Source organism: Coffea eugenioides, chromosome 10 (assembly GCF_003713205.1).
Source record: "Coffea eugenioides isolate CCC68of chromosome 10, Ceug_1.0, whole genome shotgun sequence".
Taxonomy (NCBI): Eukaryota; Viridiplantae; Streptophyta; class Magnoliopsida; order Gentianales; family Rubiaceae; genus Coffea; species Coffea eugenioides.
Genome location: NC_040044.1, coordinates 35,144,015 through 35,157,850, shown reverse-complemented (window position 1 = coordinate 35,157,850; position 13,836 = coordinate 35,144,015). Strand labels below are relative to the sequence as shown.

At 39.9% G+C, this 13,836-nt stretch overlaps 1 protein-coding gene across 1 annotated transcript; it reads left to right on the top strand.

The window, feature by feature from the left end:
- Positions 1–11,091: 11,091 nt before the first annotated feature.
- LOC113750046 (germin-like protein subfamily 1 member 7) lies at positions 11,092–13,280 on the top strand. Its single transcript, XM_027293962.1, has 2 exons — positions 11,092–11,246; positions 12,493–13,280. The coding sequence occupies exons 1-2, from the start codon at positions 11,114–11,116 to the stop codon at positions 13,038–13,040; spliced, it is 681 nt and encodes a 226-aa protein (XP_027149763.1). The 5' UTR covers positions 11,092–11,113; the 3' UTR covers positions 13,041–13,280.
- Positions 13,281–13,836: the final 556 nt, after the last annotated feature.

Below are 13,836 nucleotides of genomic sequence, written 5' to 3'. Positions count from 1 at the left end.
TTTTTTGGGGTATTTGGTTTCCTGCCGGGGAATCGAAACTAACCCCGATAAGGTCAAGGCCATCCAGGACATGTACCCACCTCGAAACTTTCGAGAAGTTCAGAGGCTAAACGGGCACCTGGCCGCACTGAACCGCTTCCTGTCTCAATTTGCTGAGAAGGTCTTACCCTTCTTTAGGGTGCTGAAGAAGGCCGACCAGTTCGCCTGGATTGAAGAATGCCAGCAAGCTTTCGACCAATTGAAACAATATTTGCATCACCTTCCTACTCTCGCTTCACTTCGACCCGAGGAGAAACTGTACCTCTACCTCTCCGCGTCTGACGAGGCTGTCAGCGCTGTGCTCATCCGAAATGAGGGTACTCAAGTTCCGGTTTACTATGTCAGCAGAGCTCTCCGCGAGCTAGAAACTCGGTACACCCAAGTGGAGAAACTCGTGCTAAGATTAGTCCATGCGGCTTGACGGTTGAAACTTTATTTTTTAGTTCATCCCATCTCCGTTAGGACAGATCAGCCTATTCGGCGGATACTGGTGCGTCCCAAGGCTTCCGGGGGCCTCACCAAGTGGACTGTCGAATGAGGAGAGTACGATCTGTCGTATGAGCCACGCACTGCCATCAAAACTCAAGCATTAGCAGATTTTCTTGTCGAACTCACCTTCTCGGAGAGCCGAGACGCCACTTCCGCCACCTCCGACCTGTCCAAGCCGCATTTATGGACGTTGTATAAGGACGGATCCTCTAATGAAGATGGCAGCAGCGCAGGATTGCTCCTGGAGGGCCCCCACGGAGCAGTATGCTCATACGCCCTCCGCTTCGACTTTCCAACCACCAATAATGAAACCGAATACGAGGCCTTGATTGCAGGATTTCAGTTAGCCCGCAAATTTAGTGCTTAGCGGATCCATGTCCGCAGCGACTCCCAGATTGTAGTGGATTGAGGCCGAGTCTCTAAGGACCATCACAGGACTGGCGGTCCAAAAATTCTTCTGGAAATGCATCATTTGCCGCTTCGTGATACCTCAGGTCATCATTTCAGATAATGGGAAGTAGTTTGCTGAGAATCCGTTTAAAGGTTGGTGCGAGGACCTCGACATCAAGTAGCACTTCATTTCGATCGGTCACCCTCAGGCCAACGGGCAGGCTGAAAATTTTAACCGCACTCTCTTGCATGGCCTTAAGATCCGACTACACCAAGCTGAATCGTCATGGGTAGAAGAACTCCCCAGTGTCTTGTGATTTTATCGGACTACGTTGAGGTCAGCCACACAGGAAACCCCTTTCTCCTTGACGTATGGCTCTGAAGCGGTCATTCCGACCGAGATCCTGACACCTAGTCCCCGGATTGCAACCTACACGGCCAAGGCAAATGTAGAAGCAATACTGATAGACCTTGACCTCGTCAAAGATAAAAGGGATGCTGCCTCGGCCCGGATTGCTTCATACAAAAACACCCTGACCCGTTACAACAATGCCCGCGTGAAACATCGCCGATTCCAATCAGGAGACTTGGTCCTCAGAAAAACTCAGTCAGCAGAGCTGAACCGCAAGGAAAATTATCCCCTAAATGGGAGGGCCCCTATCGAGTCATGGAATCTAATTTGAGTGAGTATTGTAAGTTAACCTACCGAGGTTCTCTAGTGCCGAGAACTTGGCACGCCGAGAATCTTAGATTGTATTATGCTTGAGAACTTCAACGAATTGTTAATTGAGCCACTTCGTTATTTTTTAATATCTTGATACCATACATTCGCTATTAAAAAATAAGAGGGATAAGCAGGAGACGAAGCGAAAAAGTAAAAGAGTCGAGATGAGAAGAAATAGAAAGTTCATTTCATGAAAAGGAATATTACAAAAGGAAGAATATAAGAACCGACGTCAGGAACGCTACTAAGCACCTCTCACCTCGGTATTCCCTTTGCCCCCACTAGCCTAGGCTCCGGTCTCGGCTCCCTCTTGGCTGGTCTTCTCACCGACCTTTCCACCGCCGAGGTGAGCTCCTTCTTCCTCTTGCCCTCGCCGGTCTTCTCGCCGGCTTCCTCCCCGCCGGGTTGAGTTTTTTCTTCGTCTTCTCTCTCCTCGAAAACCTGGTCAAACTAGGACAGCCATTTATTGAACTCGTCCCGGATTTCGGCCAAGTTTCATCCAACTTGGCTACCTTTGGCCATCCGATCGCATAGTTCCTTGGAGTTCTCGTTGTAATGAGCCTTGTTCTTGAAGGATTCTAAGGTTTCGGATGAGAGGTGATGAGCGATCTCGTCGATAGCAGAGGTGTAGCCAAATATAAAACTCGGCATGGTCAGCTCCCCGAGGTCTTTGGTGAAGGTCTCGGGCCTCCACAGCCGAGGCCCCAGCACCCTCGAGTGCCTGCTCGTGGGATTTCTTCACCTCTTCCCCCATTTTCTGCTCCTCTTCGAGAGCCGTGACATCTCAGCAACAAAAGTCGTAGAGGAAACTATTGCCACAATGAGGCTCTGGATCACCTCTTGAGGAGTCAATTTTTCTGTAAACTCCGCATCCCTCGGCAAGTTGGAGAACATAACCAACTCCTGGGCTGCACGAGGTTGGATACACCGGTCATTGATTGAAAGCTGCCAGTTCGGACACCAGTGCTCGCCGGGGTGCGTCTTGTCTTTCTTGGGAAATCGAGGTGCGCTATGGAAACGATTCCACAACGAAGACCCCGTGACCGGCATGACCGAGGACTTCAGCTGCTTGTCTCGGCCATGAGGAGGTAGAGCAACTGTGACTCCTTGAGTTGCCACCCCTTCTGGTGCTGATGAGGTGGACTCCGTAGCTGCTGCAGCCGAACTGCTTTTGGCTGCGTGGCCAAGGTGCTCTTGGCCACCTTAGCCATGACAACTGGCCCTTGTGGTTTCTTCGTTGGCGGTGGTGCCAATGTCTCGTCCGAACTCTTTCTCTTCGGCCTCTTGGCCACCTCTGCCGAGCCGTAGGTTATAATATCGAATAATTTAACCACTGCATAAGGAGCAAACATTATTATTTATAATAGTCGAAGTAAAGAGAAGGCTAAAAAAGAAAAGTTACAAGGTTTCTTAAATCTAGTGGAAAAGAAGGGAGGTTTCTCAAGGTCGATCACGGCTCGGCTATTCCTCACATCAACCAACACAACCCCATTAGTTTCTGGAAGCCCTTCTCGTCATGATCCCCTGGGGAAGGGTCGGCTTTCGACTTAAGGGGCCTTCACTAGAAACCCTAAGAGAAGTCCTCAGCTGTGACGAAAACGAAGTCGCGCTTCCAATTTTTTATCGAAGTGGGAGCGCCGACCACGAGTTTTGAGATAAAATTGTTCCAGTTGCAGATGTGGAACCACCCCATATCAGTCCCATGCGCCTTGAAGGTGTAGTACCGGCGAAAGAGATTAACTGTGGGGGTCACCTCTTGATGTCGGCATAGCATCTCCAATCCCACCAAAATACGGACCGCGTTAGGGACCAGCTGAGTGATCTTGATGTCGAAGTGCCGAAATACATTCCTGAGAAATTTCGACGTCGGCATCCTCAGCCCAGCCTCCAGCTGCTGCAAGTAGATCGCCACTGTGCCCATTGGGGGCCTCTCGGCCTAGTGGTTCGGCCCAGGCGGCCTGATGACGTATCCCGCCCTGATAGGGTATTTCCTTATCACCTTCTCAACCCTATCTTTTCCGACGTGACTCCTGAATTTCGGCATCTTGCCGAAGTCAATGTTGGAGAGGTCCCCTGGAGCGACCGGCTCCAGCACACCTTCATCATGGGGGATTTTGGTTCCGAGATCATCATTGTATATGACCTCAGAACCGCCCTCACTCATCTCAAAAGATTCCAGTTCCGGGGTGATCTCGGCGATTTCTTCCTCGGCACTGGACGATGACTCCTCAGAACTGGACGAGGTCTCGCCTTCTGAGGGGTCGGGCCTTTCCTCGGCTTGGTAGTTCGGCGTGACAATTTCTTTGTGGGTTTTAGCCATTCTAGCCATGTATGAAAGATGAGATGAAAAGAAAAATACTTACTGTTGACTAGGAAATCGGACGAGAACGAAGACTTCGGCTGTGATCTCGGCTGAAGGAACTGATCTCGGTAACGCTCACAAATTTGCAAAAGTATGATGTAAATATAGAAAATGATAGGTAGTGCTGTGAAAAAGACCCCCTATTTATAGGGGTTAGAGGGAATCCGAAGAGGCGGCAAGAATGTGAAGAGGCGGCAACATTAAAATTCAAAAGGACGTGTTTCCCTCTCTCCTCATTAATGCTCCGTCCTTTCAACTGACACACTCCCTACATGTAACCTCCCACTACTCCACTTCGCATTGATACCCGTAACCGCCTCGTATACCACTTCCCTTCGACTGACCTGCCCACGTGTCACACCCCCGCATCTTCCAGAACAGGTTCAAATACTAGAATCTGAACGTTCTCGGCACAAGGAAGTCTCGGTACCTCACGAGCCCCTGTGCTCTCGAGGCTTGGAGGGTTTATTGAGGATGCTCACCTCGGCCACCGTCAAGGCCGAGGTCATCTCACTTCGTCCGTCATACGGGTCGCGATGATGTCTCTTAGACATGACCACTGGATCCGGCCAGATCTCTAGTCTACGGCATGGATGACCTCTGTACCTTAGGCATTCCACTTCGGCTGCACGCTGATGATGTCAACCTACCTGACACAATACAGAACCAGTGTTTTATCTGAAAAGCACCTGATGCTCTTAATGGCTACTGCACAGGACTCCTCGTCAACATGTCCAGACTGCTACAGTGTCAGAGTCAAAACTCCTGGTGCGGGACAGAGCCGTAATGGGCAGGACGTGGGTCCTACTAGCATAAGCCCACCGTCCTGTCCTCCACTCCTGTTCTATAAATACCCCCCGTTTACTCCCAACAAGTAAGCATACTATTCATTCATACCCGCTCTTATTTTCTTGTTCTCTCAATATACTGACTTGATTGTCGGAGTGATTCCAGGGGAGAAGCCCCGCCATTCACTTCGGACAAGCGAATTCATCCCACCTCACTTGAGAGATGATTGATTTAGGTCGGTTCTGCTACCCACCAGAAATCACCTCTTCATGTGCAAAGTTAGTAGACACTAAGCTCTCATTTTTTTTCCTTCAGGGCTTCTGGCAATTTCAAAATTCGAACGCAGAAATGCCCCAGGTTACTCTGTTCCCAATCAAGATTTTGTAACTTGTGAATTTATTAAATTAAGATGGCTATAATAATTTAATAATGAAAGTGACCTGATTTCCGATAACAGATTGAAGAATTGCGGTTAAATTGACACTTTACTATATTATGTACATTATTGGGTTTAGAAAATGGTGAAATTTACTAAATGATGAAATTTCATTATTATGATATGTACAGTAAATTTTTATATTTTTATTTTTATTTGTCTCAGGCATTTTACTTATTTTGGTTCTAGCACTTGATTCACTAGTATGCCAAAGGTAAAGAGTGATTTGGAAAGTCGTAAGGGTAAATTACATATAGCTTTCCTGCGATTTCATCTATTGCCACATGATCTCCCTAACATTTCAAAATATCCATTTCATCTTCATATGATTTTATGTAAAGTGGAACTTGACGGAAATAACCTATGTAACATCATTAGTTAAAATACAAAGAGTGCCCTTATTTAAATGCTAAATTAATTGATACTTAACCACCTAGTATAAAAATATATGAATATTATGTGGATAAATGCAAAAATTATAGGGGGTAAAGTGGATAATCATAAGAGGGTTACATGGATATTGAGATTTTATCACACGCGCTTTTAAAGCATGTATGGTATAAGAATTTTACACCGATTCCACTTATTAGAATTTTGACCTCGGGTTTGGCCCAATACTTTTAGATGGTGATGATATAGGTCATGAATTTGCAAAGATAAGTTGGGAGGTGGAAGAAGGGCAATCGATGGGATGGAAGAAGTATACTGAGAGACAAAATGGAAAGGACTACAAGGATAGGAAGAAGATGAAAATATTGAGCGGAATAGATGGGTTGTGAGGCTTGCATGGTGGCAGGAAGGCAAAGGATTTCAATGATGGGAAGATAGGGTTGTTAGATAAGAGAAGGACAATAGAGAAATGAGGATAGGATCAGGAAATGAGAATGGAGGAGATAGGGCCAGGGATGGGTCCCTTCACTTATAATTTAATAAAATATAATATCTATTTATTTGTCATATGAATTGAATAACATGATATTTTATAGTGGAAAATGATGATTTGTTATTATCAATTTATTATGATAAAATGGTTATTTCTTGTGTTAGTTTACTTAGTTTTTTTTCACATATCATAGTTGTTTACAAAGAAATAAGAGCAATTAGTTTAGATTTTATATAATACTAAATATGGAGAAATGAATTCAAAAGATCAAAACAATTTTTAGCATTATTTCATTTTCAATTTTTTTACTAAAAATTTAAAAAATTATTAGTTAAATCATTATTAGTGTTATACATATAGAAAATATAAGATAAAGTATAGAAATTGTTATAATAGTGGATTAGCACGGGGACACTCGCAGGGTAGTGAAACTGGGTCTAGCTGGGGTAGGGACAATGGTACGGGAAGTGGGGATGGACAGGGGCAAGAGTAGAGTTAGAAGGTTAGCCGAGTATGGCTAAAGAAAATGAGAAAGTAGCAAAAAAATGTGCACTTACAGCATAAGATAAGTAGCGAAAAGGGGAATGAGGAGGAAGGTGATGATATATGTGTTTAGCGTATCTCTCGAACTTTTTATAATATGTTTTGTTATCTTATTTGGGTATTTTTCTATTTATTTTTAGTGTTTTCTTTTCCTTTTTTTAAATGTAGTTATTTGAACAAAAAGTTATCTAATACCAAATCTATAATTTAATTTTTTTGGTATCCGAAGAAGCACAAGTAGTTTAATAATATACTAAAATTTGGGGTATAATATAAGAAAGGAAAGGAATTTTTTTATGATTAGGATAAATTTTTATAGGCAAGCACAAGAATATATGATAATTAAAGATCATTTTAAAGAATTTTTAGAGTTTTTCCAAGTTGATGAGTGTGTCATTACATAGCTTCCATGATTGAAAATTTTTTGTCCTTTACTTTCATTTAAAATAACATATTTTTATAGAAATTAAGAGTAAAGCTGATACCATCTTCGTTTGGATTAGTTAATTTTTAGAATGTTTTTGAAATATTTTACTATAGCAGTATATATGAAAAACATTTACTGTATACATGTTTTTTGAAATGTTTTTGGAGGAATTTTTGTAATATATTTTGGGGTAACGTTTAAAGTTAAAATATTTTTATGGTACCTTTTAAAAATTAATACTACCATCCACAACTACGACCACCATCCCCACCCCGCTAGGGCTATAATCGAACCGAACTGCTAGTGAGCGGTCAAAAACTTGACTCGAAATCGGGTTGACCGAGTTCGAGTACCTCGATAAAGAGAGCGAGTCGAGTTCCAATATCCAGAAGCAATGCTCGAAAGCTCGTCGAGGCTTATCGAACTTTTTAATTTTAATTCTTTAATATATTATTATTATAAAATTACTCTTATATCTAAAAGAGTTGTTGAATTTACAAAATGTTTCAGATCGTATAAAAATTTTTAAAGGGCAATAGTGTCTTTTCACTAAAAAATTGTCAAGAAAATGAAAATTTCTAACTCGAGCTCGATAAGGCTCGCATTGACTCGAGTCCATGTGAGTCGAGCTCGAGTTCTGTAAGCAAGCATTGAGCTCGAGCTCGAGCTCCAATAATACCACACACTCAAGCTTGAGCTCGAGCACTCTTCTTGTATGTCGAGTCGAACTCGAGTATGACGATACTTGAATTTAATTCGACTCGATTACATCCCTATCACCCACCACCCCCTCCCTCTTCATTCTTCTCCTCCTCTCTCTTCCCCTTTCTTCTTCCTCCTCTCCTTCCCTTCCCTCCATCCCCCAGCCCTCTCCTTCCCTCAATTAGATCGAGGGGGAAAAGGGAAAGAGAAAGAGGAGAGGAGGAAGAGGGCCCACTCCTCCCCCTCTTGATCTGGTGGAGGAGGAAGAGGAAGGGGAAGATGGAAAGAAAAGAGGGAAGGAAAGGGAAGAGGAAAAGGAAGGGGGTGGTGGCGGTGATGGGTGACGGCAGTGGTAGGGTTGGTTGGTAATAAGTGAAAATTATTGTAGAAATTTTTTTTTTTGTGTATAGAGTTGTTTTTAATATGTTGTATGGGTAATATGTTTTTTAAATTATTTTTGTTTGTGTATTACTGTGTATTATAAAACTATAGGTTTTGAAAAATAGACTAATCCAAATAGAGTAGCACACGAATTTCTACCCTTTCATCAAAATAGGATAGTTTCTATCCATATTCCTCGTAAGTTGACATTTCAAGGGATTTCTATGTATGTTTTTGAGCAATAAGGAATTGTCCTGACTTTCATGCAAACAACACGGTATTTTGCAGGTATTATACAATAAAAAGGAAAAGAAATGCAATATCTTGGAATACAACCAAAAGCTGATTTTATAGCCTAGACTTGTGGGCTTCGCGTAAGAAATAAAATTTTAAAATCAATACCAATAATTTCAGCTGGCACCCGTTTTAGAATTCTAGACTGCTTCGGTTTCCCACTTTTTTTCTTTTGGGTAAAGTACAAAATGCATTAATAATAAGATAACCATTTATTACACTGAGAAGCATATTAAACCAATGTCTGTCCTTCGTTCTATGAAGTATCCAAGCCCCAATTACATTAGCAGATCTTTCGCAAAGCATAAAACCCTAGGAAAAGAATAGAAGCTCCATTTGCTAAATGTCAAATTTGGTACATTAAGATCGTAATTAATTAGAAAAACACTATATTACATGATTTAAATTTGTAAAAAAACATGGTTCATATTCCTTCGAGTTTGACACTTTTCGCAAACATCTTCTTGTGGTTTTACCCAAAATTACGGAAATATAATTTTGTAAAACTAAATAAATTTTGATTAGACTTATTACATGTTATATATGTAAACCATGATTTCATTTGGACAGTTTACCATATTCTTAGGTACACACGAAAAGGATTTGTAAACATCATAGTTGGTTCTTATTCCTTGGATACTTTTCTCAGACACTCTCTCTTTTCGTTCATTCCTCCCCATTCCACAGTTGATCTCTCTCCTCAGTGGTTTGCCTTAAAAAAAGTGAGCCACTACTTCACGTAGGATGACTTTATTGGATTTGGGTTTTTAGTTTTTTTTTTTAAACTAAATTCTTTTTTTTTTTTTTTGGCAAAAACCCCGAGACCGGGGGACGTGTGCCGGTCCTTACTTTTTATTCAACAAAATCAAAACTTCCAAGGGCCTATTACATGCTTCTGCTACGGCAACGAAAATGAGGAAAAGAAAACTTGTCTAGATGTAAGCAAGCCTTAGTCTTTGCTGGAAGTTGCCGATGCTCCGTAAACACCACATCTGCACCCAGGCTAGCTGAAGCTAGGATGTGTAGTCTATAGCCTAGGTCAAATAAGATTTTAGAATTTGGTAGCTTTACTTTGTTTTCAATGAACCTTCTCTCAATTTGGATGTGCACAGAGTTGGATAAAGCCTCCTCCACGAAAAGTTTAGACCCCATTCAGATTGCATTTTTTGGGGAATTTTTGGAGAAAATTTACTATAACATTTTTTAAAAGAATGTGATGTATGTTAGGTAAAAAAATAATTAAAAAATGTGGAAAGAAAAAATCTCACAAAAACTTAAAAATTTTTTTTTAACAAAAAATGCAATCCAAGTAACACCTTAGAGTTGATTAATCAATAGTCAATATATAGCTTGTACTCCGTTGACATAATTTTTTTTTTTTTTGGCATAATGAAGAAATTTCACAAAGAGAAAATTGCAGTTTTGGTACCTAAACTTTGACGCACGAGCGGTTTTAGTCCCCAAATTTTGGACGAAAACAAATTTGGTACCCGAACTTTCAAATTTTGAGCACATTAAGTACCCTTGACGATTTTTTCCCAAATTATTATCGAAAAAAGCCATATGACAGTCACGTGTCCGGCCACAATTGTATAAAAAAAGGCCCAAAAAATATCAAATGCCATTCTAATACTAAGTATTAAATTTAAGGACTAATAGCGTAATAAAGAAAAAATCCAAGGACTAAATAACATCACATGAGTCAACAAAACCCAAGAACCGATACAAATGAGCTCCAATTCCAGACAAATTTTGTGACTTGATTCTTAGATTAATTTACCCCGAACAATGTTATAACTACATATCTACCACGTACTTATGACTCGAACACATAATTGAAATGTATAATCAACAAACATGAGTGTTAAGGATGGACCATTCTTTCTAAAAAGAAAACAACTTGTTTGAATATAGCTCTTGATGTGAGAACCATATTAATGTGTAATTTATAAGGAGCTGTAAACAACTTTGATCCTGAAGCCTGTTTTGACCTCATGGTGGTGATTATTGGAGCCAAAATGATCCAAAATTTGCCCTGCAAGAAAGAAAAAAAAGGCAACGTTTAGAGCCCGTTTAGATTGTAAGTTTTTGAAGTTTTTATAAAAAAACAGAATACTATAGTAATATAATGTATATGAGATAAAAAAGTATATAAAAAATTAACCTAAGGAATTTTTCTGCGAAAGTTCACAATCCAAACACACAGTAAGTATTCCTATAAAATCTATTAATAACTGAAAGACACTTTTAATCAAACCCCCAAAAGCAGTTTCTTACGGATAAAAGAAAGGAAACACGCACGTTCCAATAACATCTGTTAATAACTGAATACTTTTAATTGAAAGATAGCAGCATGTCTTTGACATTGAGAAGTACCAAAACTTCACGTAAACGTCGAATATGGAATAGTCAGTGAACTGAAATGTCAGATACAAGAAATGTCAAGCTTATTCGGCTAACCAAAGACATGGAAAAATAGAAGACGCAAATAATTTTTCTTGTTATTCTAATCATTTAGCAAATGGAAATGCAAGAACGTGAAAGGAACATTGGCCCAAGTTTGAAAGCATAAATAGCTGTAGTTTATCTACTCCAACCTACAAATTTCTTAAGTTTAGTGTGACAGCTCCAAGTTGTGCCTGGCTAGTAATTACATGAAGATGGCAGCCGCTGGCTTCGTTGCGATTCTTGCCATTTGTTTGGCTTTAGCACCTTCATTTTCCTATGCTTACGATGACGCTCCTTTACAGGATTTCTGCGTTGCTGTGCCTGATGCATCTGCAGCTGGTAAGTCCGATTCCATACTACAGATTCTGAACACGTTTTATTTGGAATCTTAACATTGTAGCTTACCTTGCCGGTCCGCATCAAATCATGGTTCATATTAGATCATGCCAATTTGGCCCAATCTGAATTATCTACTTTTTCAATATTAATTTTCTATACACTAACAGCGTATATATTGTCGAATTTTGAATGCATGATAACTAATTACATTCTGAATTTAAAACTCAAATTTTACACATATCATGCATTCAATTTTACTAATGTATGGAAGATTAATCCTTTTTTGTTTTTAGGTTGATGTTCTTGAAATTTGACAACACATTCATTTCCTACTTTAACAATGGGATTTTGTCAAAAATAAATAAATAAAAATCCAAAACCACTAATTTCCAAAAATTTTACAAGGCAAGTTGCTTAATCCGTTTACCTCAACTAGTATATATACCAAGAAAAGGTCAGTGCTTTCAAGATGGATAGTCTGCTGCACCAGTGGCTTCTTTGTGCTTTCTGAGGCTACTTAGCAAGTACATAGACTGTTACTACCGAATATTATCGAGAACACCAGTACTGCTATTATTATCACGGTTATTCTCATGAATTATTGCATAGAAAATATATATATATATATAAAACAACTTTCTATTATTTGTGTCCACGCACGTTAAAAGTAATCCTGTCTTCGTTACTCTAAAATTTCATAATAGGTTTATAAACAACATTTCCACAATATCAACAGTTCAACACGCCATGGCATATAATAGTCAAGTAACGATCTTCATTCACACATAATAGTTTTTTGTAATTTTATGACAACCAATTCAGCAATTTGCTCTGTGCAGAAGGGTGTAAAAAGGAAAGAAGAAAACCCCTTCACCATTTGATGCATACATAATATGTTATACATGCAAATTATCAGCTCTTTGAACCATACAGCAAGCATCCAACTTGTTATAACCCATCCATGGTTTTTTGTTTTCTGTGTCATTCTCCATCCTGTTTTTGTATTTTATGCTTATTTGATTATCGAACCATAAGCTGCGAAATTAAGATAAATCCAAAGTTACAGAAAAGTGTAAAACACGCACAATTTTTGTGAGCGTCTACAAAATAGATGGGAGATTCATATTATAATGTTAGTGATAAAGAGATAGAATAACGATAGCCTTAGATGTATTAGTCACAGTTGTAGTTTGCGACTTTCCCTGTTTTCTTTCACATGGGTGATTTATCCTCATCTTTTGTGCAGTGTTCGTGAATGGAAAGATCTGCAAGAACCCAAAACAGGTAACTAGTGACGACTTCGTCGGAACGGGCTTTAATGTTCCTGTAGACACCAACAACTCTCTTGGATCTGGATTTAAGCTGGTTGACGTTAACGTAGTGCCCGGCCTTAACACTCTCGGTCTCAGTCTACTTCGTGTAGACTTTGCACCAGGTGGTGTCATACCTCCTCACACGCATCCTCGTGCTACTGAGGCCGTCGTAGTAATCGAGGGCACCATCTATGCTGGTTTTGTCACCTCCAATCCAGCTGATAACACGAAAAATAGGTTATATGCTAAGATTTTGAAACCAGGAGACATCTTCGTCTTCCCGATTGGCCTAGTTCATTTTCTAAGAAATGTGGGGAAAACAAAGGCGATGGGGATTGTGGCTTTCAATAGCCAAAACCCTGGTACCATCACAATTGCAAATGCAGTTTTCGGGACAGAGCCACTTATTTCTCCTGAAGTTCTAACTAAATCATTTCAGCTGGACAAGAAGGTGATCGAGTCCCTCCAGTCAAAGTTCTAGTGGAGACATGTTTTTGTCATCGTCGGAGGACAATCCTTTGTGTTTTGTTCCCCATCCAAATTAGACTAATGCTGGATGTGTAATTTATAAAATTTTTTTTTAGAGTTCAACGTCTGTATTTCAATGAAGTTTCTTGTATTCTGTGCTTGAAGGATACAAGATAGGAGCTAAACCTAGTGTTAAGTTGTTTGTAAAATTTTAAATTTGTAGGAAAAAGTTTATGCAATTCATGTTATTTCATCATCTGTTTTCTATAAGCTTTTTCCTAGACTATTTTGATTTTGATCTTTCATTCGATTTGTGCACGACTAATCAGTGTAACAACCAGTGTATCCAGAAATGTGTACTATAGCTGACAGGTTGTCGATGCCTATGTAATAATAATAAAAATAAATTTAATTGCCAATTAAAATAACCAAAACCCGGTTTCAAGTACTGGAGTAGGGACTCTAGGTGTGCAATGAGTTACTTGATTCACCCTGTTCCCGAAAAGTTTGCTTGATTCGATATACCCGAGTGGGATGGCTTTTTCACAAATAATTATTAATTTGTAAACAGGGCAAGTAGGATCGTATCCTCAAGAACTGGGGATATTTGTCTCTTTTGAAATCCAAAGTAACACGGGGGATGTTTTTGTACAAAGAATGACAATTAAAGCAATTCAATTAAAAATAAAATAGCCAGCTAAAAATTAAATGACAATTCACTAAAATCAGAGTAATAATAATTAAAGGTCTAGCCAATAAATAACTTCAGCAATGGTTCACCTAATTGATCATCAATGCAAAGGCAATTC

Excerpts from the sequence above, each read along its gene's own strand:
- LOC113750046 (XM_027293962.1), top strand. The coding sequence starts at position 11,114 with ATGAAGATGGCAGCCGCTGGCTTCGTTGCGATTCTTGCCATTTGTTTG. Across the intron at positions 11,247-12,492 it reads GCCTGATGCATCTGCAGCTG|TGTTCGTGAATGGAAAGATC; the intron begins GTAAGTCCGATT and ends TCTTTTGTGCAG.